Source organism: Alligator mississippiensis, chromosome 5, assembly GCF_030867095.1.
Source record: "Alligator mississippiensis isolate rAllMis1 chromosome 5, rAllMis1, whole genome shotgun sequence".
NCBI lineage: Eukaryota > Metazoa > Chordata > Crocodylia > Alligatoridae > Alligator > Alligator mississippiensis.
Genome location: NC_081828.1, coordinates 47,706,153 through 47,733,432, shown reverse-complemented (window position 1 = coordinate 47,733,432; position 27,280 = coordinate 47,706,153). Strand labels below are relative to the sequence as shown.

At 49.5% G+C, this 27,280-nt stretch overlaps 1 protein-coding gene across 1 annotated transcript; it reads right to left on the bottom strand.

Annotated features, from left to right (window-relative positions):
- Positions 1-22: 22 nt before the first annotated feature.
- UCK2 (uridine-cytidine kinase 2) lies at positions 23-27,280 on the bottom strand. The gene is made up of 7 exons (XM_059728319.1): positions 27,127-27,280; positions 12,416-12,575; positions 11,165-11,261; positions 10,163-10,305; positions 4,520-4,617; positions 3,046-3,094; positions 23-2,693 (listed from the first exon to the last, which is right to left on the bottom strand). Exons 1-7 carry the CDS (start codon positions 27,223-27,225, stop codon positions 2,554-2,556), a joined length of 786 nt encoding a protein of 261 aa, XP_059584302.1. The 5' UTR covers positions 27,226-27,280; the 3' UTR covers positions 23-2,553.

Sequence of the window (27,280 nt, the reverse complement as noted above, 5' to 3'; positions counted from 1 at the left end):
CAGAGGAGACAAAGCACCAGAATCCATTTGTTCCATCTTTATTTACAGGGGAGGGGAAAACAGTACTTAACCTTAAATCACCCCCACCAGACAGAGTGCCTCTGGAAGCCATCTCACATCTTTGCAGGGCTGCATCCTGCTCTTACCCAAGGGCAAGTATCTGCCTGAACTGGAATGACCCAGTGATCACTACCTACCTCCCTGTAGTGGCCAAACTCATATACTCCCAAACCATTTGCCAAGGGAAAAAGGTGTTACTATGCCCCAAGCACAGGAAAGCAAGAGAATGTTTGCCCTTGGCAGTGTTGACTTGGGCACCTGTTATCTTCACTGCCTTCTTAAGTAAAAGCAAGTCCTTGACCTTGGCCAATGGGGTTAGTCCTCGCTGCTTTAACTCTTAAGTGCCAGAGCTGATGGGTAGGAGCCTTAAAGGATCCTAGAACTCCTAACCAACAGGTAGCTCTTGAAGACCAACCACAAGCATTAGATTTGAAGCACAGGATGCCAAGCACAGCTCCAAGCAGAGACAGCTCCCATGGAAACCACCATGTCCCATGCCAGGCACCTCATAAAGAGAGCAAAGCTCAAAGCCTCTAACCACCACTCCTGTCTTTGGCCTCAGAGGTCCTCAAAGGCCCCAGTGTTGGGGTACTCACCCCTCCTGTACACCAAGGCTTCACAGCTAACTTAGCACAGGACAGCAGCACTGTCATATTAGTCCTATGCTAAATCCTCTGGCATACCAGGGCACTCCAACCCTGATCCTGCTCTACTGTGGATGGAGCTAACAGTTACTTTCAGCAAGCCCTGGGGAGGAAGCTGTAATCACACTGGTTTCGAGATCCAGTGTTGTGGGGACACTGGCAGGTTATGAGCGACAGGTATGTACAAGTTCAGTCTTTTCATGGGGCTGAGAAAAGGGAAAGCAGACAAGTCACTTCAATTCACACCTCAACCAAACCAGTTCTGAAACTATCTATTAATGTTCCCAGCTCAGCGACTCCCTTAGGCTTAAACTGGGCCTTTTCTTGTCCCTTTACTCTCTGGTAGTGGTGAAAAGCAAACACAGCCAAAACTGCTGGGAGTGAACAGCAAGGCTGATGCCAATTCTACCACCAAGTTTTGCCCACTCTCAGCAGGGAGAACAGGTATTGGCTACCGAAGGAGGCAGGCAGTAGGGGAGAGCTTGGAGGAAGTCTGACCACCTGGCAAGAATCTCAGCCAAGATACTCAATGGTTTGCCCTAGCAGCCTTAGGTAGAAGCTGTACAGGATTTCAAGGGTTGGAATTACATCAACATTCCCATCTTAGAGGCTTGCTCCTGAGTCTCACCAAAAAAACACTGGCACAGCTAATCACTCCAGACCCAGGAACGAGCTGGGCTCCATGAACCCAGCTGAACTTTGGCACATAGCACCATGGACTGGCAGGGCTCAGGCATAGTGTTACTTGTACAGAACTTACTGGGAGGGGCTGCTCTGCAGCTTCTAATCCAACTGTTCTCTCCTCCCAGGCAGGCTGGGATCCTTCCTCAGCTGTGTTATAAGCAGACTTCACCTCAGCCATTGTATGCCAAAAGTAAGCCCCTTCTATACAGTATAGCAAAACCTGCTACTTCCTTACAGTGGGGCTCTCTTGCCCCTTCTGTTCAGATGGCACAGATACTTCAGAGCTTGCTGATACTTTCACTACTACAGCAGTGCTCCCAGGTGTAGATGAGGTAGGGTCAATTCTTACTGGGACAAGTCATGTCACCCCCAGAACTGCTGTCATGGGGGTGTCTGAGGCTGGGTAGCAACATCATGGAGAGATAAAGTCGGGTATCCTGAGGCTGTGGACCACTTGTAAGGAAGAGTCACAGGGAGGGGAAGCCCCGCATATTTCAGGCAAGGGTCCCCCCACCCTTTGGCCCTGTCCCCAATTCTTTCTGCCAGTCACAACTCAGCCCTTCTCCTGGTCAGGAAGAGCATTTTGGGGCTGTCTGCAAACCACATACAGACCAACATCAAAAGCACAGCAGCATACTCCAGGACAGATCTTACTCCCACCCCCAAACAGTAGAGTGGCTACTCCTAGACTCCTAAACCCCTTGGTTGCTAGATTTGAAACTTTTGGTGCTTCCCTCCATATCTGCACATAGTAAGCTGCAGATCACCACCCCAGCATCTCCCCATTACCCATCCCCACCACCCTCAGCAATACTAAGTTTGGCAAATCCCTTATGGCAAGTAGTTTTACATTATTATACATTTACACAAAAATAGAGCAATTCTATATGTATAGGTATTTATAGCTGGTCCGCACTGGAGTGGTTATTGAGCAAAGCCAGCAGGAGTCCCACTGGGTGCAGGCTCCTGGGTGTCCTGATGCTCCTCTCGCGGCTTTTCCAAACATACAAAATTCAAGGCATTTGTCTCCGTCTGGTTTCTTAAATACATTGTAAGGGGGAATGAATAGACACAGTATGTAGAAAAGCAGAATACTGCCCAATTGCTGTCTACCCCAGCCTGGCCCCCAGGCAGCTGGCGGGGGGTGGGGGTGGGGGGGTGGGTGTCAGTGAGGCCGGCTACTTGACTCCGAAGGCTGCCTCTGACGTGGAGGGGTGTAGCCATTCAGGTAGCCGTTGGTTTGACGTTTGCTGAGTCCTCCATTTAGAATGTCCTGGATGTGCTGTACAATCAGGTTGATGGCCACTGTGAGGAAGAAGCAGAGGGAGATGTCAGCTGTTAGCCTGGTGGGAGGGAGTGAAGCGAGTGCTTCCCATATGAATGCACCCCATCCTCTTCCCCAGAAAGCATGAATCATTCAAGCCAGCAGGGTCATGCTGATTCACAGCAGTTGAGGACCTATTGCCCACCAAAGAGTATGTTTTTCCTTGTAAATTTCAATGTAGAAGCACTTCATTTTGCAGCACTAATGAGATGGGCCCCCTGCTAGCTTGAGTTAGTGGCCATATAGTCCAGCCCACACCTTAAATCAGCAACTTTCCTAGTGACAGGACACATCTAGGAATGGTCCAGAGGAATCCCATCAGTAAGCACTCACCTTCATTATCTGCTCCCCTGGGAATGATCACATCAGCATACTTCTTGGTCTGCAAAGGAGAAGACCATGTTACAGGAAGAAGCAGAGGCTGGAAGACCCCCAGCTCTGAGGCATTGTCATAACTCCTGCTCCTTGCCCAGGAGGCTCCAGGACTCTAGCACTGCCCTGTCCAGCATTCTGAACTCCAGTAGGCAAAGATACCCAGGGTTCTCTTCAAATACCACATTTTGGAGTCTTTGATAGCCTAAAGCTCTGCATTAGAAGGCAGAGACTCTGGCCATACTAGCAAGAGCTACAAAAAGCCATTAATAAACAACAAAATTAAAAATTCATTTGATCACATGACTCCAGGAGCTGGTGCTTTAAGGAACCCTTCACTGAATACTCCTCAATGGCCTGCCTCGGGCTGCAAAAGAACTGAAGCTGAGGTGCGGTTTCAGTGCATCTGCACTGCCTGAAGCAGTCCGAAGGAAAACCGTGTAGGGCCCCAGTCTTCGCCTGGTTTCAGCTTCCTTCTTTGGCAGGCCAATGGCAACTTCATGTCCAGACCCTGGCCCAGACACTGACCCCGTAGCAGCAACAATCAAACCTGAGCAGTTGGCCAAGTGTTTGACAGCATCATTGGCACTGCTAGGCCTACCCAGAAACAGGCCTGGAAAGCTCCTGGGAGCAGTGACAATAAAGATGACCCTTTCACCTACTGAAAATATTTCATGCTTTAAATGAAAAGGCTAGCAGTGGGCTCAATGACTGGCATGCTACTATCATGCTCCCAGTACATAATAATAGCTTAGGTGATGAGGCAGAAATAATCAGGAGACTGAAAGGCAAGGTGGGCTCCTCGAGTTGAGTGTTCCCCTAGGCCCACTGATTTGCTAGTTTTGTGGCTACAGAAAGGATTAGCACCATCTCCATTACTGGTGCCTAAAATCACTCCACTTCCAATTACAGGAATTCAGAGCTGGCAACCAAGCTTTCCTTCTGCTCAGAAGCCTGGTGCCTTGCCAGCAAGGAAGGGGAAATGCAGGTCCAGTTTTGCTGCACATGACAAAGAATCCACAGCCTCTCCTTCAGCCCTGGCCTTGGGGCTGCCCAAGCAGATGATATGAGCAGGCATTGATTATAGGTGGAGGTGGGAATAGCATCCCATATGTCCCAGCCCAGCATGCCTGAAAATCCAGGACAGGCTGTATGCCATTAGGACAGCACATACTTGCTGGCAGGGAGCTCCCTTACTGTTACAGCATGTAGCTGGGACTGGAAATCCCAATCATAAAGCACTGATCACTGCAACTGATACACTGCCTGCTCCAGCTGGCTCTGGCCCACCGTGAAGCCAAATGAGTCGATGCCTGGAGTCAAGCCTGGCACATCAGGGTGTGTTGGGCTTCAGTGGGAATACAGCTCCTCCAACAAAGAGTGGTGAAGGATGAGTTCTCAGCATGCTAATGGGGTTATTATTTCTCTTACTCACTGGCAAGCAGAATTCCTCAAAGGCTGGTTTGACGAAGGTAATGTACTGAGACAAGATCTGCTCAAGGTCTCTGCCTCGCTCACTGATGTCCCGTAGCACTAGAGAAGAAAAAGCAAAAACAAAATCATGCAGTCAGGAGCCAGATTACATAGATCAACATATCCCTGCCCCCTCCACCACTTTCCCCAGAGGCCCACACAGGCCACTGAACTGGGTGCTGGCTGCATTCATTTCCCCTGGCAGTGGCCTCTTAAGGCCACACCCCAGCCCAGTAAGTTGCTGTTTAATGGGTTGTTTTTGAGACTGCCCGAAAGCCAAGGGCTGCCTGGTATTGCAGGCAGTCTGGGTGCAGTGGGTTGGGCCTGGTTACACCCCCCCCCCCCCGTCCATGTAGCATCAGCCAGCATATTTCAGCTATATCCATGCCATACACCCATGCTACTTCAGTTCTGCTCCCCGCAGCTTGCAGTTTCAGTGCATCTCTGGGACAAGCTGCAGACACCCCTGCACTACTCTATTCTGAGGATCCTCACAGGCAACTCTGTTGGTGCCTCTCAACCCTGGCCCTGGGCAGAGACTCCAGAAAGCAGGGGCTGGCACTTAAACACTACCTTTTGCAAAGCAGGCAAGAGTCTGACCAAGGTAGGTTGTATAAAGCAGATACATCTTAATCCAGAAGTGATCTGCATGCATTCTAACACAGGTCTTCACACTGAAGGGTTGTAAGCTACACTACCCCCTCCCTAGTGGGATGGATTTTGTCACTATATTCTGAACCTACCCCTCTTTTGGGATGTGGCTGGTCAAGAGTTTCATTCAGGAACCATTTGCTCATTCCTCACTGTTTCCTGTTGGGTTTCAGCACAGCCTCCCTCTCACCCCCAACTTTCTCCTCCTGGTGCGGATAAAGTTTGCACTAGTCCCTGCCAGGGGAACCTATCTCCCCAGGGCAGCCTGTCCCTTCCTCCCAAGCAGCAGTTAGACTCCAGCACGTAGATGTGCAAAGCCATTATTTGGGAGCTGGCCTTGGTGCAGCCCCCGAGGCACAGTGCAGACAACACTCTGCCCTTCCCAGCAGGCCTGAAGGAATTTCTGCCCTGGGGTTGCAGGAAGCAGAGCTTGCATTGCCAGTGATTTAGCAACTTTCTCCAAATGCCAGGAGTCAAACAGAGCCAGGTCACTGTGGGCTCCCCATGAGGCTGGCTAGTGGCCCAGCAAACATCCAGAGCCTTCTGTGCTAGCAGGAGACAGAGCCAGAACAGAACTGGTCTCCGACTGCTCCACTGGAGCTGACCCAGCAGCTCCAATGATCTCTTGCTTTTCCTGTTTGCCCTTGGCTATCAGCTCCAAAGCACGCCCTTTTGCAGCACAATCCACAGGATTACAGGGAGGAGAAGCTGGCAAACTCAGTTGCAGCTCCCTGCCTGGCCATGGAATGTCCCAGCCCCATCCCAGGCTGCTCTTGCCACCTCTCCCCCATGCCTAGAAAAAGGGGTAAAGCCCCAGCAGGGGTTTTCTAGCAGCAAACAAGTGGGCAAGAAAAGAGGGAAAGTTTGGCTCCCTGGTTTCATATGACACTTGCCAGCCACCCAATGGGGAGAAAGCACATACTGAATTTATAGTCTATATAGCAGGATTCCCTGGCTCCTTTCAAACACAGTACAATTTAGGAACCACTGCTAGAGCCCAGGACAAGCAAATTCCCCAAGGATACAAATCTTCATGTTTCATGGCATAAGCAAGCTTGGCCTATAAAAGGACAGAAGGAAAATTTTTCAGGGGGACAATCACCATCCCAAACCCAATATAAAGACTATGGGAGGCTTGTGCCTTTCCTCTCTAGCAGCTGGTACTGGAGTGGCTGGAGAGCAGGACACTGGCAATCCTGCAGCACCAAACAAGGGCACCAGCATGTAGGCTAGGGTGGCAAGAAGTACAATGCCCTTGGGCCACCATGGTTTCAGTCCCACTGTTGTGCGGAGATGTACTGCTCCAAGAACAGGTAAGAAGATTCTGATCCTGCTTTCATGGAGTTCACCCACCCTACACAGGAATGGGGCGTTAACTATTACTACGCTGATATTTATAGTGGCCTATATTATACTGAAGTACAATTCACAGGCAGAAAAACAGGTATGCTGCAGTAACTGGTAGGTGTGTAAAAGAAAGGAGCCCTGGCAAAGATCAGATCCAAGAGCTGGAGCAGGCCCCTGGAAATAGACAGAAAGCCTCCCAATTGACTCCAGTGGGAAGTAATCAGTCCCACAGCAAAGGGAATTTCCTAAAGGGGCTGGCCAGCAATCTGGCAGCAGACCCTCTTTTACCCAAAGAAAAGGAAAACTTGTGGGCCTAAATAACAACAAGCTAAATCTCAAACCTAGTGATCACTACAGCTGTTGGTGCTGCATTCTGGAAGCTGTAGCATCCAATTCCCTTCCAAGGCCACAATTCTGTTCTGCTTATAGAAGTCACAGACAGCTGTTCTTGGGCCTCAAGTGCATGGTGCAATCCAGCATTCCAGCCTGACCCCACCAGTACCACCCACCTTTCATTGGATGCAGTTCATGCGGTCAATGCGGTTCATTGATCTAGTGGTACCTTATGACCTTATCGTTTGGTTCTACACAGCCACGCTTCTCCTTCCCCTTTAGTGACAGGGGCAGGCCTAGATAGTGGACATACAAAAAGCTCTGCAAGGGCTGACTGTCAGTTTCCACAATGCCCACTCAGGGTTGGTGGGGGAAGAAATCAGTTCTTTAGAAGGTAAAAGCTGGTCAGGAATGGGGGAAAGAAGAATTGAGTGACTGATCTTATCTATGGTAAGGATGTAAAACATTCATTTGGCCCCACGGGCCTGACTGGGATTGCAGGGCTCTTTGCAGGCCAAACTGGGACTGCCAGGCTTCTGCCCATGGCTGTAAGTGCTAGTGTGCCAGCGTCAGCAGCTAGGGAGTTAATGCCATCACTGTTCAACTCCCAAAGCAGGGGTTACAGAATTACAGCATCAAGGTGGCCAACAACCAGGGGATGAACACTGCTAATTTTAGTCACCAGTGGCGACCTAAACCACCAAATTCTGGGGCTGCAGTTGCCCCCCAGGGTGCTGGCCATGCTGCAGCTCCAGGAAAGGCAAGTGGGTGGAGTGGCAGCAGCATTAACTACTTGCCTCCTGGCATCCATGGCAAAAAGCTTTGTGGGCCATATGACCCACCAATGTGAGCTACATCTGGCCTGTGGGCTACGTTTGATGCATCTGATCTATGAAAAAGCCAAGTCTGAGTGGAGAGAGCTCCAGTGGGCAGTGATAAGACATGTGTACCTTGCTTTAAGTGCTCAGTCTGCAAAACCCCCTTTCAGATAGGCAAATGACAAGTCCTGTTCCAAATCAGCTCATTCAGTTTCCTCACTGGGATGAGAGAATGTTATCTTTAGTTGTTACATCAGAAAGAAACTGTTGCTGATTCTTAAAGTCATCCACTCCCTTCCACCGCTGTTGATCTCACTGTTACGCAGTAATGGTAAGTAACGGACTTGCATGCTTCAGAGTACAAGACATTTCACAGAGCAGACAGGCAAATAGTTAAAAACTCTACAAAGCTCTCCGTTGTTGGCTAAGTGCCTGTAACTTTCACCTTTTCTTGGAACTTCCAGTAGGGGCCTCTGCCAAATTGGGCTACTCAGCTGGATGGACAGAAAATCCTGAATTCCTAATATCATGAACAATGGATAAGGGAGATTTGTTCTTCCAGAGAATATTCATACAGTGTTTGTGACCTGCTAATTCTTCCCCAGGCAGTGACTGTACTGTGACCTCGATCAATGAGTCATGCAGAAGTAGCAGGCTGGGCAGAGAAGACAGAGGGGTATGTTGAAAGCTGCTTTCATCAGCAATGATGACATTACAATAGCTGAAAAGATGGTAACGTTTGCTTGACGACAGCAGCGCTCCTGCAGGTTTTTCAGTAGCAGTAAGAATTGCGTGTCAGACGCAGAATGCTCCGTCTCACAGCTCTCTGGGATACGAATACTTAAAATGCCAACTCACACAGGGTGTGCCACTCCTAAACGTCATTAAGGGAGGTCTAATCTGGGATCTTATCACCTGTCCTCTCTATATCCAGGCACCTTAGCTGAGATTTTTGATATCTAGCTGATTTAGATGCTTTTCCCCAGAAGTCATCTCTAAGACTTTTTTTCCAAAGCAGCCTAAGAATTTAGACTGCAGTTACTAGCAAACTGGATCTTATGATGTCTCAGCGATCCTGGAATGCTCAAGGTCCTTCCCATACAAGGTGAAGAGGTGTTTCCACAAAGGGTCCAATACAGTGCCTACAGTGGTTAACTTAGGCATTTTTACTAGAGTTGGTTGCAGTGGATGACATCAGCTCAGGTCTTGGCTGCAACACTAGTATAGACAGTGAAGTAATGGCTGCAGCAGTTTATAGTTACTTCCTGTTGCTGACATTGAAATGCAACTTGCATTCTGTAATTAATGCTAAGCCAGGGCGCTCTGCCATCCTGTACCTCCCATCACAGGGCTATGCTGCCAGGAGAAGAGGAACCATATTCTGGGGCAATGAAACAGTCTAGATAGAGTTTGTTTCCAGGCTGGCCAAAGTGTTAACCAGGTAGAAAGCTGAAACCAAGACAAGCATCTAAAGGCCCAATACAAGACAAGAGGATGAATTGTATCTTTAGAGAAATTAGAGTCGTTTGCCCTGCATCTCTCTACCCTGGCAAACAAGCCAGCCTGAGAGTCAGCCTAAATTATTGATGATGGCTTGCCTGGCCACCTAGCCTAAGGACCAAGTGGGGGGGTGTGCGGCAGCAGCGGCACCTGGGGTCCTCCCATGGCAGATCACTGAGCCAGGGGGGCATGGGGTGGGGCAGGGGTGCACCCAAGCAGGCTCCCTGGCAGACCCAGAAGTGCTTCTGGTCCACTTCCAGATTCACTGCCAAGCACACAGGGGGCCCTCTCGTGCTCCTGTGGGATGCTCCATCTGCTCCAGTATCACAGCGTTCATGAGCTGCACCTGGTACCTTGAGGTATATAGAAAAAACATTTACAGCTGTGTTTATGGCCGAATCGCCGATTCTCTGAATCAGCACTGAATCTTCAAATTCGGATTTGGCCAAATCAAATTGGGGACAGCGATCCGAATCACTGTCCCCAGTTTGAGCCAAATCCTAATCCGAATCAAATACGGCCCATTTCGCACACCCCTAGCTCTCAGTATAATTAGGCCTTGGAAAAGAGGGAATTCCCCTCTGTGAAGAGGCAGCTCCTTTTGTAACGAGGAGCTGCCACAGCAGAACAGCACAGCTAGTCTGGCATCCTGTGACAGGATACTTGAGGCAGTGCAAGTCCTGCACAGTCCAGTACTACTGAGGAGAGAGTGGGGACTTTCCTAGTTGTGCTAGCTGATCAGTTTGATGCCCCGAATCATAAAGGTTGCACACCCTGGCTGTTTCTAATGAGGGGTCAGTCCAGATACCTTTTTGTTGACCCCAGGAAGTCCCGTTCTTGTTCGGAACCTGTTTGCTTTTCACATCTCCCAAGGATGAGTTTCCAGATCAGTTGCACACTAAATTAAGCAGCACTTCCCCCACCAGCAAGGTGATGTAGGCTCCCATGGGCCTCACCTCTGCGGGAGAGACGGGTGTCTGCATCCGTGTCCACAAACAGCTTCATCCGGAAGAGATCCCGGACCTCTTGGCAGTAGAAGGCCAGGATGCCCTCAAAGAGAACCACGTCAGCCGGGTACACGGTCACTGTCTCCTCCTTCCTGTTGTACAGGAGAGCCCCCAGTCAGAATAACATGTGGACAGGAAGAGCTGTGCTGATGGAGGATACAGAATGCAAAGACTTCTAGGCTCTGTTCCCCACCAGTAGAAACCCTGGGAGAAACAACCTCCCTACCCCCATCTTGACTACACATGCTTTATCCCAGTATGGCAAGGCTTTTCTCAAGGAATTCTAAGAGAACATACTCTTTCCTAGAACATGGTGAACGCAGGTAGAGCTTCCCCTACCTGCTATCACCACACACACCCAGGCAGTTGTTGCTTTCAACTGCCATAAAGCTAATCCAGGAGGCCTATGAAGTGCATGACCTAGGATCCACCCATTCAGCATTTTACAAAGTGTGCCCTGCTCTGGAGAAGACAAGGGTCCTTCTTGGACCAGCCCCATTCACAGTGCAACCCATTTATGACATGATCACTGGAACTCTCTCACAGGACTGTAAGAAACTGAGGTCCTGTAAGAAACTGGCTAGGGATCATCTGTCTCACCACCACCACACACACACACACACACACACACGAAGATGAATGGGCAACATATATGGTGGAACTTCTTAGTTTTGGAGTGTCTGACTTTGCCAACTGAGCAAGATTTTCTAAAACCTTGCTGTTTTCGTATGGAATATATGGTTGCAGAAGCATTTGGGTAAAAAAGTCTATGCCAGAGCTGGTAAAATAAAACTGCCTTTTGTAGAAATACAGCCTCTTCTGAAGAGAGCCAAGTTTGGGATATTGTGGAGGATGAGAGTGACAAACACAGATCAGGATTGGCATGGCTGTATCCCATGCTCCAGATCAAGGAACAGCATGCTGATAGTGAGGCAGGTTCAGCCACCTGACCTGGAATGGGAGACAAAGTCATAGACAGGAATCTGGACAGTCTTCCCCTGTGTGATCTCCTTGAGTGTTTTGATGATCAGCTCGTTGTCAAAGGCATCTGGGGGTCGGAGGGAGAGAGAGAGACAGAGAGAGAGAGACAGAGAGAGAGAAAATGGGGAGATGTTAGAAGCAGTCTGTCCAACCACATCCCCAATTAGCACTGTGCTTCTGTTTACACAAAGCCCCTGGAAGGTCAAGTCAGAAAGCCCACCTTTGTGCAGTCATACTGCCCAAAGGAAGTATAAACCAGATCTGTCTAGCTGGTGTAGACAGAACTCTGCTGGAGTCAATGGGACTACGTTGTTTTACACCAGCTGCAGATCTGGCCCTAGAAGATCAATATGATCCTTGTACTAGTTGTTTTGAAAGCTAAGACTTTTTTTTAAAAATTGAGTCTCCTCCCAACACCAAGCCCCTAGACTGGAGCTGCCTTTTATTCCTGGTTCTCCCTCCCTCAGCCTCACAGAAAGGGCTCTGTTTGCAAGGCGGCCTGCTGCCTCAGGCGATTGTTCTTTTGGGTGAAGCAGTTCTAGAATTTCCCCACCAGCCCATTAAGCTGTTCAAAGAGTCCCTACTGTAGGGACAGGGCATGGGCTCTCTTTGTGTTTAGTCAGTTTGGTCTGTAGAAAGAAGCTGCAACTCCTAGTGCATGATATGGTACCTTCCTAGAGAAGAATTAAGCACCAGGTTGAGCTGCCCTTTCCATGTGCATTCACCTACTTACATGTAGTGGTGCAGTGGAGGGGGTGGGTCTTTAATACCAAGTCTTTAAAAGAAAGAGGAGGTCTTAGCACCAGTTTCCTTCAATGAACCTTTTTTTTTCTTTTCTGTTCTATAGCTGTGCACTCTGCCGAGCACCTGGATCCAGAGATGGCTCCTTTTGTGGGAAGCTGTCTGCACAGTGTGCAGGGCAATCTGGGACCTTTCAAAATGAAGTATTCTATTGAAATGTAAATACTGAGATAGAGGCAGCCAGAAAATTGGGACAAGATAACACAGGGACCAACCCCAAATACTTGGGCATTGTGGTTGCATGCCAGAGCCCCGCATGACTGCATCATTCAGCCCAGGTCATGAGTCCCTGGCATTACCAACAGGTTCTCTGCTGGTGAAGTTTGATGAGTGGTCCTGCTTAGCAGAGTGATCATTCCAGACCCACTGGCCCCAGCAATGCCTCCCAAATGCAGTTCCTTAGGGTCAGTCTCCATTCACCTGGGTGGTCAAAGTTGAACTGGCCCTTGAGTGCTTTAGCCTTCTGCTCTGAAGTGAGGACCCGATAGAAGCTGTCTTGGCTCAATATCACCACTTGCTTCTGGCGATGGTCCACCTCATTCTGGCCCAGCAGCTGGACAATCTTGGAGCAGACTGATGACTAAGAGAGAAGCGGCAAGAGGAAGGAAGTCAGGAGAGCATTCCCTTCCCTGTGCCCCAGGCCTGTTCTTCCAGCCAGGTCAGAACTTCCTTACTACTGAGGGTTTACACCACTCCACTGGTCTCTCTCATCCTCCATCTCTAGCAAATAGCTCTAACAGCTGCCCCTGGCTAATGCTCAGTCCTCCCCCTACCTAAGCAGTAGCATAAAGACAACACAACTTTTAGTCACTTTTGCCGCTATCCTTTAGCGGAAGCAACTAACTAGGCTCTAGATCTGCCTCCTTTTGATGCAGCTTTGAAGCCTGTAAGCAGCAGCAGAGTTTTGCAGTTACACTCAGACTATCTTCTAATGTCTACTTCTTTCCCACAAACCAGATCCTCTCTTCACTCATGGAGATAACACCACTAGCTTATGCTACTGCAGCAAGGGCTGGCAAAAGCAGCAACCTGGCTCTCCTTGGAGAAGGTGGAGGGGGAAGTCTGTGGGGAAGAGGTAATTTGATATCCTAATTGATTAAAGGCTAGAAAGCAACTGAATCTGCCATAAATGGGTCTTCATTAGCCAGACAGCACTAAGCCTCTCAGAGAGCTCAGCCATAGCACAGGGCTAGGAAGGCATATCCTGGTGCCTGTTGACATAGACAAACTAAGGAGCTGTTGAATGAGCAACCTGGTTTCTGCCAACAAAGGCTAGGTGGCTCTGGCTGATGCTGCATGACATTCTGCAAAGTTAGTCTAGCAGAGGCAGCCAGCCCCTTTGACTGGCCCAAGCACAAAGCCATGTAACAAGTTGCAGCAAGGGAAGTTTAGGTTAGATATTAGGAAGAACTATCATAGAAGGAGGGTAGTAGTAAAGCACAGACCTGGTTACCTAGAGAGGTTGTGAAATTTCCATTCTTGGAGGTTTTTAAGACCTGGCTAGATAAAACCTTGGCTGGGGTGATCTAGTTGGAGCTGGGCCTGCTTTGAGCAGGGGGATAGACTAGATCAGCATTTCTCAACCCATGGGTTGCGACCCAAAAGTGGGTTGCAAGAATATATGAAAGGGTCACAAGACTAACTTTAAAAATGGATCAACAAACTTTAAAAAGTAGATTCTCCTTTAAAAGGAGAGAAACATGGAAAGCCATTGTTTCTCTCTTGCAAGCTGGCAGAGTTCCAGCTGCAAGGTGTTTGCCCCCCTCCCCCCCCCCTTTCCTGCCCCACACACTAGGGGGCTGGGGGTGGGAGACAGCAGGTCAGGAGTGAGAGGCATTGGGTCGGGACTGGCTATCGATGTTTACAAATGGATCCTGGTACAAAAAAGGTTGAGAACCACTGGACTAGATAACCTCTTGAGGTCCCTTCCAACCCTAATTTTCATAGACGTTAGGGGCTGGAAGGGACCTTGTGAGATCATCAAGTCCAGCCCCACAGCCAGAGGCAGGAAGTCTGCAGGAATCAAATGATCCCAGGAAGATAAACATCCAAACACTTTTTGAATGAGTCCAGAGTAGGTGCTTGCACCACCTCTGGGGGAAGTCTGTTCCAGACCTGGGACACTCGGACTGTCAAGAAGTTTTTCCTTATACTGAGTCTGAATCAGTCTTGTAGAAGTTTGTGGCCATTAGACCTAGTTATCCCTTGGGGTGCCCTGGTGAATGAGTACTCTCCCAGATCCTGATGCACCCCCCTTATATACTTCTAGGCTGCCACCAAGTCCCCCCTGAGCCTTCTCTTTGCCAGGCTGAAGAGTTCCATGTCCATCAGCCTATCCTCGTAAAGCTTACTCTTTTGGCCTTTGATCATACAGGTGGCTCTCCTCTGGACTCTCTCAAGCTTATCCATTTTCTATGATTCTATGTGGGCACAAGCTGGGGATCAGTTTCAGGGTGTAGGAAGACATTTAGAATAGCTGCCTGAGCTCAGGTGGGTCAGATGGTAGAGGAAGATAGTCTAGAGAAGGCCCCAACAGCAGGAAGAACAGGTGCACAGCTGGGGAAACCCTCCCCAACCACATCTTTGTGACTGCTACCACCTCCCAGCCTACCATGCTAGGCAACAAGGAGGCAAGCTGTGCTGTGGACAAGTAATACAGTTGAAATCTGTTCTGGGCCCTTTCATGCATGCCATGAAGCCATCCAGAACTATAAGGGAAAAGCAACTCTGGGGGGTTGAAGGGGGAGGGGCAGCAAGTCTTCTTTCCTTTCTTTGGATACTCTGAACATTCTGGCCTCCGTCTGAACATAGCAGCACCTGGCTGCATCACTGCAATGCTGCTGGCACTAGAACCCAGACCACCATGAATTGTGATGCATTATAGGAAGTAGGTCAGTGTGCATCAAGTTTCACTGGTCTTGGAAGCCCTGAGCTGAATAGATAAGAGAGAGGGCAGTAGTCAGGGCCATTACTCTACCCCTCCCCACACAGGTGCCTCAGACACCTACCTTGGTTTGTTACCTGATGGACCCTTGTCTGTTCCCTGAACAGGCAGCCCAATTTAATGCCCCAGGTTCTGTCGGCCAAGACTTAGCAATCCAGTCATGGAGCAAGTGCTAGAAATGCCACTGGGAGCAGAAACAGTATCTACCTCTCAAAAGGTCTCTGAACTGCAAAGGAGAGGTTTCGCCTTCAGCCCCATAACTGCCTCCCATGGCTATGTTGTGGTTCCTTGCTTCCCCATTCCTGGGGAAGGCAGATGTTCACAGTCAGTGCCCCACAGCTGGATTAGGGGTGGAGCTGGAGCCAGGGGGGTTTACCAGGGGCTGATGGGAGGCACAGCCAAAGAGTTCAGGCCAACAGGCATAGGAGCCTCCAGCAGAACTAGGAAGTTTGCCAAAAGGGTAATCTGTCTATGGAGTAAATCTGACAGCTCCCTGCCTTTTCCACTATCCAAGCCCTCTTCTGTGATCAGGGCACTATGAGCCAGTGCTGGGAGGGCTCTCCAGCAACATCAGCACCAGAACAGTTCAGGCTGAACTACTCAAAACTTCCCCAGGGGCAAGCTGCTTTCCCACTTCCAGGCCTTGAACTGCTCACAGGCCCACAGAAGAGCATCCTTCCTCACCAGCCCCTGATCTAAGCACCAGGGTATGGGTCACAGCTCAGATTTTACAGGCACAGCTTTTCTTTGAATGAGGCCTCACTTCTGGGTTTCCACAGAGCTCAGCCAGAATGGCAGCATCTGGTAAAACCTTGGAGTCTGGGGTCTAATGGAAGTTCAGTTCCAGGCAAATCCCCCTGAATGAGAGAAGCTAATGAATAGCAGTGGGTGACAGTGGTAGGTTCATACACGTCTAGCACCTGTAACTTGTGACACAGTAGAGGGGGTTGGGATCCCTTTTTGACCCCTGAAATGATCAACCAACTCCCAAAAGCATGCTATTTGATTTCTGCAAGTCTTACAGTTGCTTATTCACTTAGCGTGACTATTGCCCCTCCTCCCCCAACTACAGTCTCTGAAACCGAGCGTGCCCCAAATGCAAGACAGAGCACTTACTGATTTAGCTGCTTCCAAGTCTACTTTCAACTCTGTTTTTATCCACTCCTTGTGCCCTTACCCAGCACATTTCTGTGTTGCACTCTTGCTTATCAAGCCATGTCCCACTGGTTTCATAAACACTCACCACATATCACAGCACTCCTCCACCTTTTCTTCCTGTTCTCACTCTCTCCTACATAGATAGCTGCCTATCAATATTAACATTCCAGCCATGAGAAAAGGCCTCTCAGGGCTTGGCTACGCTCCTACAGACCTGGGCATCAGTCAGCCTCTCCGTCTGGTTAGGACTACAAGATTTCCCATGCTCATTTGTGAGTTAGTTATCCTCCATCACATGCACAGTTAGATACTCAACTAGCCCAAATCAGTGAAACTCCACTGAAGTCAGAGACTTCTTACACCAACCGAGAAGGAATGCTGATCTTATACTTTTGCGAACAGGAAAAAAGTGCCCTGCAGAGTTAAAGTGAAGTTCCCCCTCTGCCCCTACTGATCTCAACTCCATGAAGTGAGAGACCATGGATGCTTTAGCCAGATGAGCCCAGTGGCTAGATAAAGTAATATTTGCCTCATTTCTACTTTACACGCCATATTCAGCAAACACCAAACCCATTAGTCTTGGAGGAGATAATAATGAACAAGAGAGGATGGGCAGGGAGTGAAGTCTTCGACGATCAGCCTGGATGATCATCAGGCTGGAGTCTTTGATGATCAGCCAGACCATGACCCTGGTCTAGGATCAGAGGAACTGTGGGACATGTTGCTAGAGAAGAAGATGGAGAACTTCTAGAATAAAAGGCAAAAAGACTCTCCGCTGGCTCCTACAGCCACCTGGTAATTTAGCAGGCCCAAACAAACTCTCAGGGTTAGGTCTTACCTGTAAATCTTAGGGAAAGAGGTAGCCAAGACCCCCTCCTCCATTCTCATTAGGAAAGCTGGGGGTGGAATGGAAGGACCCATTTCACTCAGACTCTATTATAGTTTGATTCTCCTCTCTAAGTGATCAGAGCACATGCCAGATCCATCTTCCTTCTAGCAGGCTGCTTCTAAATCAGCTGCCAGAACAGCTGGCTGTTAATACCCATGGGAGAAGCTGCACTGTGGCTTGAGGAATCAGTTTAAATGTTGTTTAACACATTTTAAGAGTTGTCAGGACTGATGGAAGGAAGGAGATAGTCATAAGGACTCCCTGCTCCCCATGGGGATGGTCTCCCCAAATCCTCAGCAGCACAGTGATTTCATCCAATCCTAAAACACAAGGGTCTCATGGACCCTAGCATATCACGTTGCCAAGGCAAAGAATGGTACTTGAAGGGGAAGGTGGTGGTAAGGGGTGGAACTGGGACAGCTCAGAATGAAGTGGGGTGGAACTGGAAGGCTATCATTACATGCACAGTTGGACCTCTGAGTGAGTACCAGTGGGAAGGATGGGCAGGGAACATAGTCAAGCTTTACACAGCTTTGGGTTTACGTTCTAGAAGTCAGTGCAAGTGGGACAGCAGTTTTGGGGAAAAGAGTCCCATGACTTTTTTTTCCATGTAGCTCACTGAAAATCATCCACAATTGGCAACCGAGTAAAGGTAGTTTTCACCTCACTAATGAAAATGCTTTGATCTTTCACTCAACTTGAACAGTAAATGAAACTAGTCACTAACTTTTACACCAGAGTAAGATTTCTTTTTACAGTTGAGCTTACACAGCAGGAAGTGTTAAACCTTCCCAATACTACCTATTTCATCCAACAGAGCTAGGTATTGTACCTTCCTGGAAGAAGATACAACATAGCCTCATAGATTTTACTGACCACCCCTATACTTGTTCACTCTTGTACATCACTACCCCACTTCTCTGTATCTGGAAGCAGGGAACAGCCTGGCTGATGTTCATTAAGGGACTTCTCTAGTTGCAGTCTGAATATCTGGTGCAGAGAGGAACAAACTTTCCTCTCTTTCTTCAGGCTAGCACCGTATGTTAAGGAGGGAAAACCCTCAGGAAGTGTCTGGTAGAAAGCTGAAATGGCTCTCTCCGTCATGCCTTCTCTGCAAAGCAGCTTCTGACAACCACAAACAGATGGTGGCCTAGTGGGAAAACTTCAGTTACTGGTTTGAAAGGAAGGCAGACCAGAAATGCACAGGTCAAATTCCCCACCATAACGGGAACAGAAACTCCTCTAACTTTGGAATGCGTCTCCTCCAAAACAGATGATGCAAATCCCCAGTACCACACACACACTTAAGAACAAGAGACATGAAAAATCCATTAACGATATGGAACAGGTAGCAACTGTAGTCAAGTGAAAAAGCCTGTCATTAGCAATCACATTGGTCAGTCAAAAGCAGAAGAAACTGACAAACTTCAAAGGATTTAACCAAACCAGGTGAAGGGGCAGCACAATGGAGGAGGAAAGTCAATGTTAATAGATGCACCATAATGCATATTAGAGCTACCCACATGGGCTACTTAGACATGCAGCTGGGTTCTAGATTAACTGTAATCATTACAGAAAGAAAACAGGTGTCATTTCAGACAAAGTGAAGCAACTGTCCAAAGTAGAATCAGTAAAGCCTGAGATACAGGACTGCCATTAAGAAGGGAATGTGGTCCAGAGCAGCGTTTCTCAACCTATGGGTCGCAAGAATATAATGAAAGGGTAGCGAACAAACTTTTAAAATGAATCAAACTTTAAAAATCAATTCTGTTTTAAAGGAGTAAAACATGAGAAACTGGCTTTTCCCTTGCAGGCTAGCAGAGTTCCAGTCTGTGAGGGGCTGCTTGGGGCCCCCCATGCCTCACACTCTGGAGGGCTGGGGTTTGGGGGCAGCAGGTCAGGAGTGAGGGGCACTGGGTTGGGGGACTGGCCACTGATGTTTACAAATGGGTCCTGGTACAAAAAAAGGTTGAGAACCACTGGTTTAGAGCAATGGTTCTCAACCTTTTTCATACCAGGACCCATTTGCCAAGATCAATGGCTTATCCCGACCCACACCTCCCTGGCCCTGCTGTGCCCAACCCACAGCCCCCTGCCCCGCCGAAGGGGACTACCAGCTGCCCCCATCCTGCTCGGGTTGGAGCGCAGTCGCTCTGGCTCATGCAGGTGGTAGTGGAGCAAGTCTGGCCAGGCATGGGCTGGAGGGAGGAAGAGAGGCCTATGGCACACCCACCCTGGGCTGGGGCTCCTGCAATCCACCAGACAGCCTGGTCACAGCCTCTCTAGCCCTCCCCGCCAATCCCCAGCAGCATCGCCAGGACAACCTGCCCCCACGAGCATGGGCACCAGCTCTAGCGTCGCCAGCCTAGCCACACAACTCCCCCCCCACCCCTTTGAAATATTATTGTGACCCACTTTTGGGTCATAACCCACATGTTGAGAAACACTGATCTAGAGGTCAGGACCTGGACTGAGATTCAGGAGACCTGGGTTGTATTCCTATCTCTGCCACTGATTTATCACACACAAGGGTACATCACTTTCCTTTCCTGTGCGTTTAGACTGCAGTCTCTTGGAGGTGGGGGCAGGGTAGAAAGAGGGTCCCTAGTCTCAGCTGGGGATTCTATACCTCAACACAGTAACTCCTCTGCATAAATTTAAGTCAGTGTTACACCCACGCCTGGTTCAGTTCTTGTCATCTTATCTCAAAAAGGAAACAGCAAAAAGGGGGAATGGTTCAGGCAGGGCTCGGAAAAAACCCACCCACAAGATGAACTGAAGAGACTAAGTAAGAAGAGCCTTCCCCTCCTCCACAGTCCAGTGTTCATTTAAAGTGGCATATACAGGCATACCAGTCTGTAGCCCTTCACGGGTACAAAGCAAACCTCTGTAGTATGAACTGAGTGAAACCAATGCAGTGGTTTCTTCCTAAGTCTACAGGCAGGCAGTGCCAGCATCTCTCCTGCTGCTCAGTACTTCTTCACACTGAAGCAGGCTGAAAACCAACCAGGTTTTGTTGTACTAACCATAAAATTAACTGGATCCTGGGAAATTTTATTCTCTAGACTTTGGGAAAACAGCATCCTTAAGTGCTAGAGCTGGTCAATGAGGAAGCCCTACCCCAATACACGTGCACACTGTTCTTTAATGGAACACTTCGCTTCCAGCAGGGAAGAAATATTACTTCTGAGCAGTCCTCACTACATCATTCATACCATTTGATACCCAATATGCACAGATGGAACACAGGAGAGAAATGGCAATAAGAAAGGAATGCAAAACTGAAAGGGAAAAGAGAAAGTAGAAACTGGAGACAACTCAGGAAAACCTATCACGTTGTAACTAATCAAGAATGTGAAATCAAGGGCAGGTGGAATAGTTCTCATTCCATTAATTTCATCTCCCCCCATCAATTCATCATAGTCAACTCATACTTTCAGGATATTTGGTGAGCTCTATAGGTGGCAAGGCATTATTCAGAAGATATTACCAGTCATACTGGTAGAATTAGTCTTGGAAACAGATTTCATAGTTCTCCCTCTAACTAAATCAGCCTTCCTTATAAGCTGTATTTTAAGGCAGGTATTTATTGTCAGTCAGTTTTCTATTTAAATGAAGTGCCACATACACAACTGCTTTGCTGCTTTAAATTGCAGAGACCCAAGGCACTTTTCATCCAGGCTAGTGTATAACAGTAAATTTTCTCCCCCCTGCCACCCTAAGATCAGCAACTATTGTCAACTCTAGAATAAGATGCCTTTGGGTGAAGTTTCTGTCTAGCTTTGGGAAGCGGGAGGCCATTTACCCTATTAATTAGGGATGAGTATTACCACTAGGGATGCATCTGCTGTGTCATAGTATGCAACTTGCAGAGCCAGAGGTAGAAGATGCATAATGTTTGGGACTGCAGGAGTTAAAGACATCTCCTCAGGCTCCGATAATCCCAGTTGAGGGAATTATGAAGGGGAAGCTATTAAGATGCCTACCCAATCCAGGTGCAGATAAAGGAGGGCCCTGCTGCATGGAGAATTGATGGAGCAATACTACAGGGGAGATACAATCTTCTTGGCCTTGAATGACTCAAGTATAGTTAGTGGGTGAAGGCCTCCATTGCTTGCACTACAGGCAGGCTGACCCCTGTGAGAGTCTACAAATGCCTCCAAATATGAGGATCTTGGCTACACAATTTATGGGCTTTCCCCCTAATTTGATCCTTTGGCTAGGGGTAAGTAAGACTGGGGGTATCAACTCCAACACCTCCAGGTTTGGGGCTTGCATGCAGGATGCCTGTCATGGATCTGGGAAGTATCTGAAGCCCCAGACTGATGAGTCTGGAAGGTAGGCTACTTGCTGGTGGTAGTGCCACACAGATGTGAACAACTGAGCTCTGCTCAGTTGAAATTTGGAACTTAATTCAGAACTGATTTGGTCCTGGAAACAATATTTTAATAAAAATTAAAAGCAGAAGAATTAAAACTGCCTATATAGTAGGCAAGTATTCAATCCCAGCCCCTCTTCAAGGGATGTTTTCTGGGGGGGTGGGAAGTGAAGGGGGGGGGGGAAGAAGGGATGGACAACTTTTGTTTGCTTAGGGGCTCTCCTTATTTAGGTCCTTGCTGGGGAAAGGAAAGGGGAGAAATGCATCCTTGCTTCAACTCTCAGCAGAGAGCAGGACCTGCCCCTGTCCTTGCTGCTTCAGTCAGACTGAACAAAGGTGCTTTGTAGATATGGTTTCACGTGATGTATTCTGAAGCTACCGGTCCCTATCCAACATAAAACCCTAATGGGAGAAAGGCAATAGTGACTTCAGATGAATTCCATCTCCTACCAACAAACATGAAGATAGCTGCTGTGGTCACAGCGACAAGTCAACCCTTCCCTCCCCGTCCCAGAGCTCCTTGGAAAAAGATCTACAGACAGGATGGTATTACAGCTGGCCTACGGCTCCTTCACCTTGTTGGAAAAGCAAGCAGCAAAAGCCCATGTCTCCACTCAGAACCTCTCCAATGCAGTCTCAGAGCTCCCTTTCCTCCCCATGAGCAATGGGTCCCTCAAGCATGCAAGGAAGCCACTCTTCCCTGATTAGGCTAGTTCAGTGTCAGCAGCTAGAACTGTGCAGTTGTGCTTTATATAACAGCTAAGCAGGATTCTGCACTCCAGAAAACAAAACTCTTGGGAGTCTTGCCCCAGCTCCCCAAACAGCCAACCACTCTCCAGCCCAGGAGCCCACTGTAGCCAGCTGCCTAGCCCCCCAGGGAGCTACATGTTCTGGGAACACTGGAACCACATCAGCCATCAGACAAGCTTCTGAAGAGCTTTGGAACACACTGGGGCTTGTCTGGTGGGCTGCCAAGAAACCTGGGGGGTGGTATGGAGGACCTGGGCTAGGAAGCTTGGTGAGCTGAAAGGAAACCATGCAGACCAGGTTCCATTAGATACCTCCTGTGCTCTGTGAGAGTTTGATCAAAATCGACACTCACAAAACACTTGGTGAATCAGTTGTTCGGGGGGGGGGGGGGGGGGGGGGGGGGGGGGGGGGGAATCACTGGTACCTGCCCGACTGCCTGCAGCTTATACCCACTTTACATAGGTATTTGGGACTTATCTGCTAATTTAGACCTCCTAGAACTAACTCCTCAGCCTCTACCAGTCAGGAAAGCAGTCCTGGAGATAGCATAGGGGGAGTCTCTGTGGTCCCTTTTTGTGACTTAGCACTGATAAGGAGGTATCCTTGGTAAGCGAAAGCCCATAGTGAAAGCTTTCCTCATAACACCCAGCCAGCAAACTGTAGCCTAATGAGGGAAACTCCACACAGAATTCAGAAGCCACAAAGCCCTCCCCTTGCTGACGTTTAAGGAATACAGAAGCATAATATCATCCTGGATAAAAGTACATTGCTGTGTAACAGGGGCTGACATGACAGCCCTTCAGTGTTTACAACTGTCTGGCCTTTGGAGCCTACAGGCTCAGGTCTGTAGATCAGGTCACAGGTAACCTTTTAAAGCAGCTTGGCCCCAAGGCAAGCCAACGTTTGTGACCCAGTTGCTGTCGATTCCCCTGCTGCTGTGGGCCAAATAAAATGTCAGTAGACTGGATCCAGCCCGGGTGCCATAGGTTGCCTACCCCTGCCCTATTGAGCCACTTGCCAGAGGTTGAAAACACCACCTCTGCCCATGGGTGTTAAAGTCTATCCATATTAAAGTCTAAACATGGGCCACAGCACTAAGTTAGGTGCTTGGCAGCTGCAGGTGATTATTTCTTGTTTTAAAGTAGCCCACTTTCTACATTTGAACACTATAGTTTAAATTTGTGCCTCAGTTTACCCATAAGATGGGGAAGATTCTAACCTACCCCTTGGGAATAAGGCAGCTGTGACAAACTATTGTCTATAAAGGTATTGCACAAGGTATGCACAACCCTGGGGCAACTACAGACCAAGATGCCCCTAGAACCACAGTTTATTAGGATAGCTGATCCTTGGCAACAGTATTTCTAAGCAGTGGCACCTCCGAGTAGTGCTCAGAAAAGGCTGCCGAGATCCAGTTGGGCAAGTTGCAGGTAGAAGGCCAAGATGAAGATAAATGACTCATCAGATTTTGTGGGTCTCAAACTGAAGGTCTATCCTTAACAACTACTTTACTAACCTTCCCTAAAATCCGCATGCCACCCTATGCCTAGTAGGCTGGGGGAGGAAGGGGTGCAGAGGTATCCTTGATTTGGGGAAAGAGCAGGAGTCAGCAGAGAGATCTTTAGCTTGGGAAGGAGCTTTTTTGCAAGCCTGCCAAGAAGTTGTAGGACCAGTACTGGAAATCCCCTGTATGAGCAAGAAAGAAAAGGCCATTCAGTCCTCATCAGCTCCAGTGAAACTGCCAGCAAGGAAGGCAGAGTCCTCATTTCAGGGAAGCCACAAGATAGTCATGCATTTTGGTTAGCCTCATGGCTCCATTTAGCAGCTTGTGTTGCCAAGGCATGGAATATGCCCTCTTCTGAAGGTATCCTGGAAGTTGGTAGCAGTGGGATCTGCCTGCTGCAGGCAGAAGCCCACATCACTCAGCAGAAGTGCTTTAGCTCTGCCAGCAGAAAAAGCGGGTTCTGCTACTATAGGGGAGCTTTGAACAGGAATGTACTCAAATGAATGGAGTTCTGCTGGCAAAACCCTGAAGCATAGACTAGGCTATAGGTTGGATTCAGACAAACAATGGGAGAGGCTCTGTACCCAGCGAGCTCCAACTGACAGGGGGTTTTACTGAACAGTGATCGACTTAATGAAGGGACTAGTACGCCACAATACCGTTCACCATATTAGTACTGCTCCCTTGAATCCCTAATTATGGGGATCTGCCTGGGCCCTCCTCCTCACCAATTACCAGTTAGGCTATGAACAAGTTCAGAATCAGTCCTGGAGGCTTGTAAATTACTCAAAGATCACATTCTCCACAGAATCAGTCCAAGCTATAATCTGCCTAAGATGTTAGCAAAGCACTTCTCCCCCTCAGGCCTGCAGGTGTAATGAGCTGCAAACAGTGATCCTTGTCCACAGTCTACCTCAGCAGGTTCGCCTACAGGGACAAGGGAACCAACAAGTACATCTCCACAGCTCAGACTCAACAAAGGCAATGGGAAGGATTTCTTATTTTTTATGGGACCTTTGAAAGGCAAACATCCCCTGTTATCTTCACGCTGGTGCCTGGCCAACGGGGTGTGTTGCAACAACAAATCACAATTGGCACTACAGAAAGTTACGTGGATTGGCAGCTTTGGAATGGGGAAAATATCTTGTTTTCTCCTCTAAATTCTCTCTCTATCTAACCAGAGACCAGGGCCAGTACACATATATGCCACCAAGCCACTCAAGAGCCAGAATTCTAGCCATCAGGCAGGAGTGAGAGTTTATTTTGACTGCAGGGGTCCATCTCTCCTTTTCCACCCACCCCGTGCACGCAGAAAGCTAAGTGCGGTGCAAACCATTAATGACCTTCTGCATTCTTTGCTTTTCCAATGCAGACAATAGCACAGCAGCCTACCCTTATAGCAGAGTACCACCAAGAACAGGGATCCTGCCAGGAACAAGAGGGGGAAAATCCCTGCTACTGTTTCTGACTACAAACCCTGCCTCAACTCTGCAACTAACTGTGTTCTGACCACTGCACTGCAATCTAACAAATTATACACCAGCTTTAGATACTAGATGCACTGAGCACAAAGAGCTTCTTTCTGCCACTTCTAGTGGAACAGGCTAATTTGGCCAGGATCTTCTATAGTCCTTTCCTACAAAATTTTGCAATAATCTAATCGGCTCCTTTAATGAACAGCATTGTACAGTGTGTTTTAGCTGACAGCAAATGACTGCAGAGGGAAAACAAGGAAAGCCAGCTAGTCCATCTCCCCATCCATAAAATGTTGTTCCCTATGTTTCCCAAGGCAGCCCACTGCTGCTAAGCATTTTCAGGTGGAAGTTAGGATGCTGCAGCATAGTGGACTGTAATAATCACTGCCTTCCCCTAGTGGGTCCCAAACAGACCCTCCAAGACAACAGTTAGCAATGCCAGACTCAATTTTACTGAAACAGCCATATGGAAACAGATCCACACATGAAAGCTCAGACAAGCCCAGGATACTTGAGTCCCCTGGAAGCACGCTGCAGAAACAGTTCCACAGTGATTCCAAGATACAGATTTCCACCTGCTCTCTCTACCTCCTATTTTTCCCTTGCAGAAAGGAGGCATCTAAAAGTGAACAGGACAGCTAGCAACCCCCACAAATACTACACACAGGGCTGCAGTGCAAATTTAAGTCATCTTTAAAATGACTGTAAAGCCCCATTCTTCCACTCTTAGTGAGGAAGTTATTGGGTACTCTCTTACTCAAGCACACTTGGTATCCCCAACACACTATAAATGGATGGCATGTGCTCGTAGGAACACCCTCAGCCTTGCTCTGACCAGAAATGGATGAGTTATAGGCTTTTTTCATGGATAACCAGAAACAGCATGCCTGGGTCTCCTCTCCCAAAGTAAAAAACCACTGGCTACCCCAAAGGGAAAGGCACAAGCCCTGAATGTGGTTTGGCTTTACCACTGCAGTCTCCTAGTAATTTGAACAAGACCCCCATAAACCTCAGCCTAAGGACTCTCTAAGGCTTGGCTGTTCCCAGAGTTTCCCTCCTCCAAGATTGTCAAGGGCCATTTCTACCCTCCTTTATATCCAGGGTGGAGTAAAGTCTGCCACCACCATGAGTCAGCAACTCACTGCAGAGCTCATCACCTGCTGCTACCCCTCCAGAGCACTTCAGTGGAGACCCCTCTCCCAGACCCCAACACTGCCTGAAACTGCACCTGGCTCTGCTCCTGGGGGCTGAATTAGAGACCAGGAACCACGTGTGTGCCTCCCCCGCTCCTCCTCGTGCTCTGGGTTTGGCTCCTTCGTCTGTTAATCCAAGCCTGTCACACCACGGGGGAGAGCGAGCTGCCAGGGATGTGCATCTGGAAGGGACCGCAGCTGCCAGGCGTCTCCAGGGGTCCTGCAGGGCGCGGCACCTCCACCCGCCCCCTCAGCACGGTGCGCGAGGCGGCGGCGGCCCGGACGCGGCATCAGTCACACACAGGCCGGGCAGCCCGGAGAGCGGCTGCCCACAAGGCCGGCTGCAGCCGCCTCGGGGGTGGGGGGCTGGCACCCCGCGCCCCACTGGGGGAGGCCCCACGGGAGGGATCCGCAGGCGGGCGGCAGCGCGCTCCCCGCCGCCCGCGCCACAAAGGGCCCAGCGCGGCCCGGCCACATGGCCGCGAGCACGCACTGCGCACGCCCGGGCCGCAGCCAGACCGCCCGGGCACAGGGGCTGGCTGTATCCGGGGCGCTGGGGAGCTCCCGGGTGCGGGATGCTGAGGGCAACGGCGCCCGCCCCGCCGCGCGGCCACCTGCCCCGGCCCTTTTGTCTCCTAGCTGCACGCGGCGGGAAGTGGGGCCGGGGCCGCACATGGGCAGCGCGCGGACAAGCCGCAGCCCCGCGGCGGCGGCGGCGGCGACGACATCATTTACCCCCCGCCGCCCCGCGCACGTGTCCGCGCCCCCTCTCCCCTGGCGGGACGGGGACGGGGCTCGGCCGGCGCAGCCATGTGGCCGGGCACGGCCCGCCCCGCTCACCTTGCCGCTGGCGGTGCCGCCGCTGACGCCGATGAGGAAGGGCTCCCCGCCGCCGGGCTGCCCCTGCTCCTGCAGCCGCTGCTCGCTATCCCCCGCCATCCCGCCCGCGCAGCTGCCGCTCTCCGGCTCTTGTGGCGCTGCTGGATTTATCTGA

Excerpts from the sequence above, each read along its gene's own strand:
- UCK2 (XM_059728319.1), bottom strand. The coding sequence starts at position 27,225 with ATGGCGGGGGATAGCGAGCAGCGGCTGCAGGAGCAGGGGCAGCCCGGC. Across the intron at positions 12,576-27,126 it reads GCGGCACCGCCAGCGGCAAG|TCATCAGTCTGCTCCAAGAT; the intron begins GTGAGCGGGGCG and ends CTTCTCTCTTAG. Across the intron at positions 3,095-4,519 it reads TTGAGGAATTCTGCTTGCCA|ACCAAGAAGTATGCTGATGT; the intron begins GTGAGTAAGAGA and ends TCTCCTTTGCAG.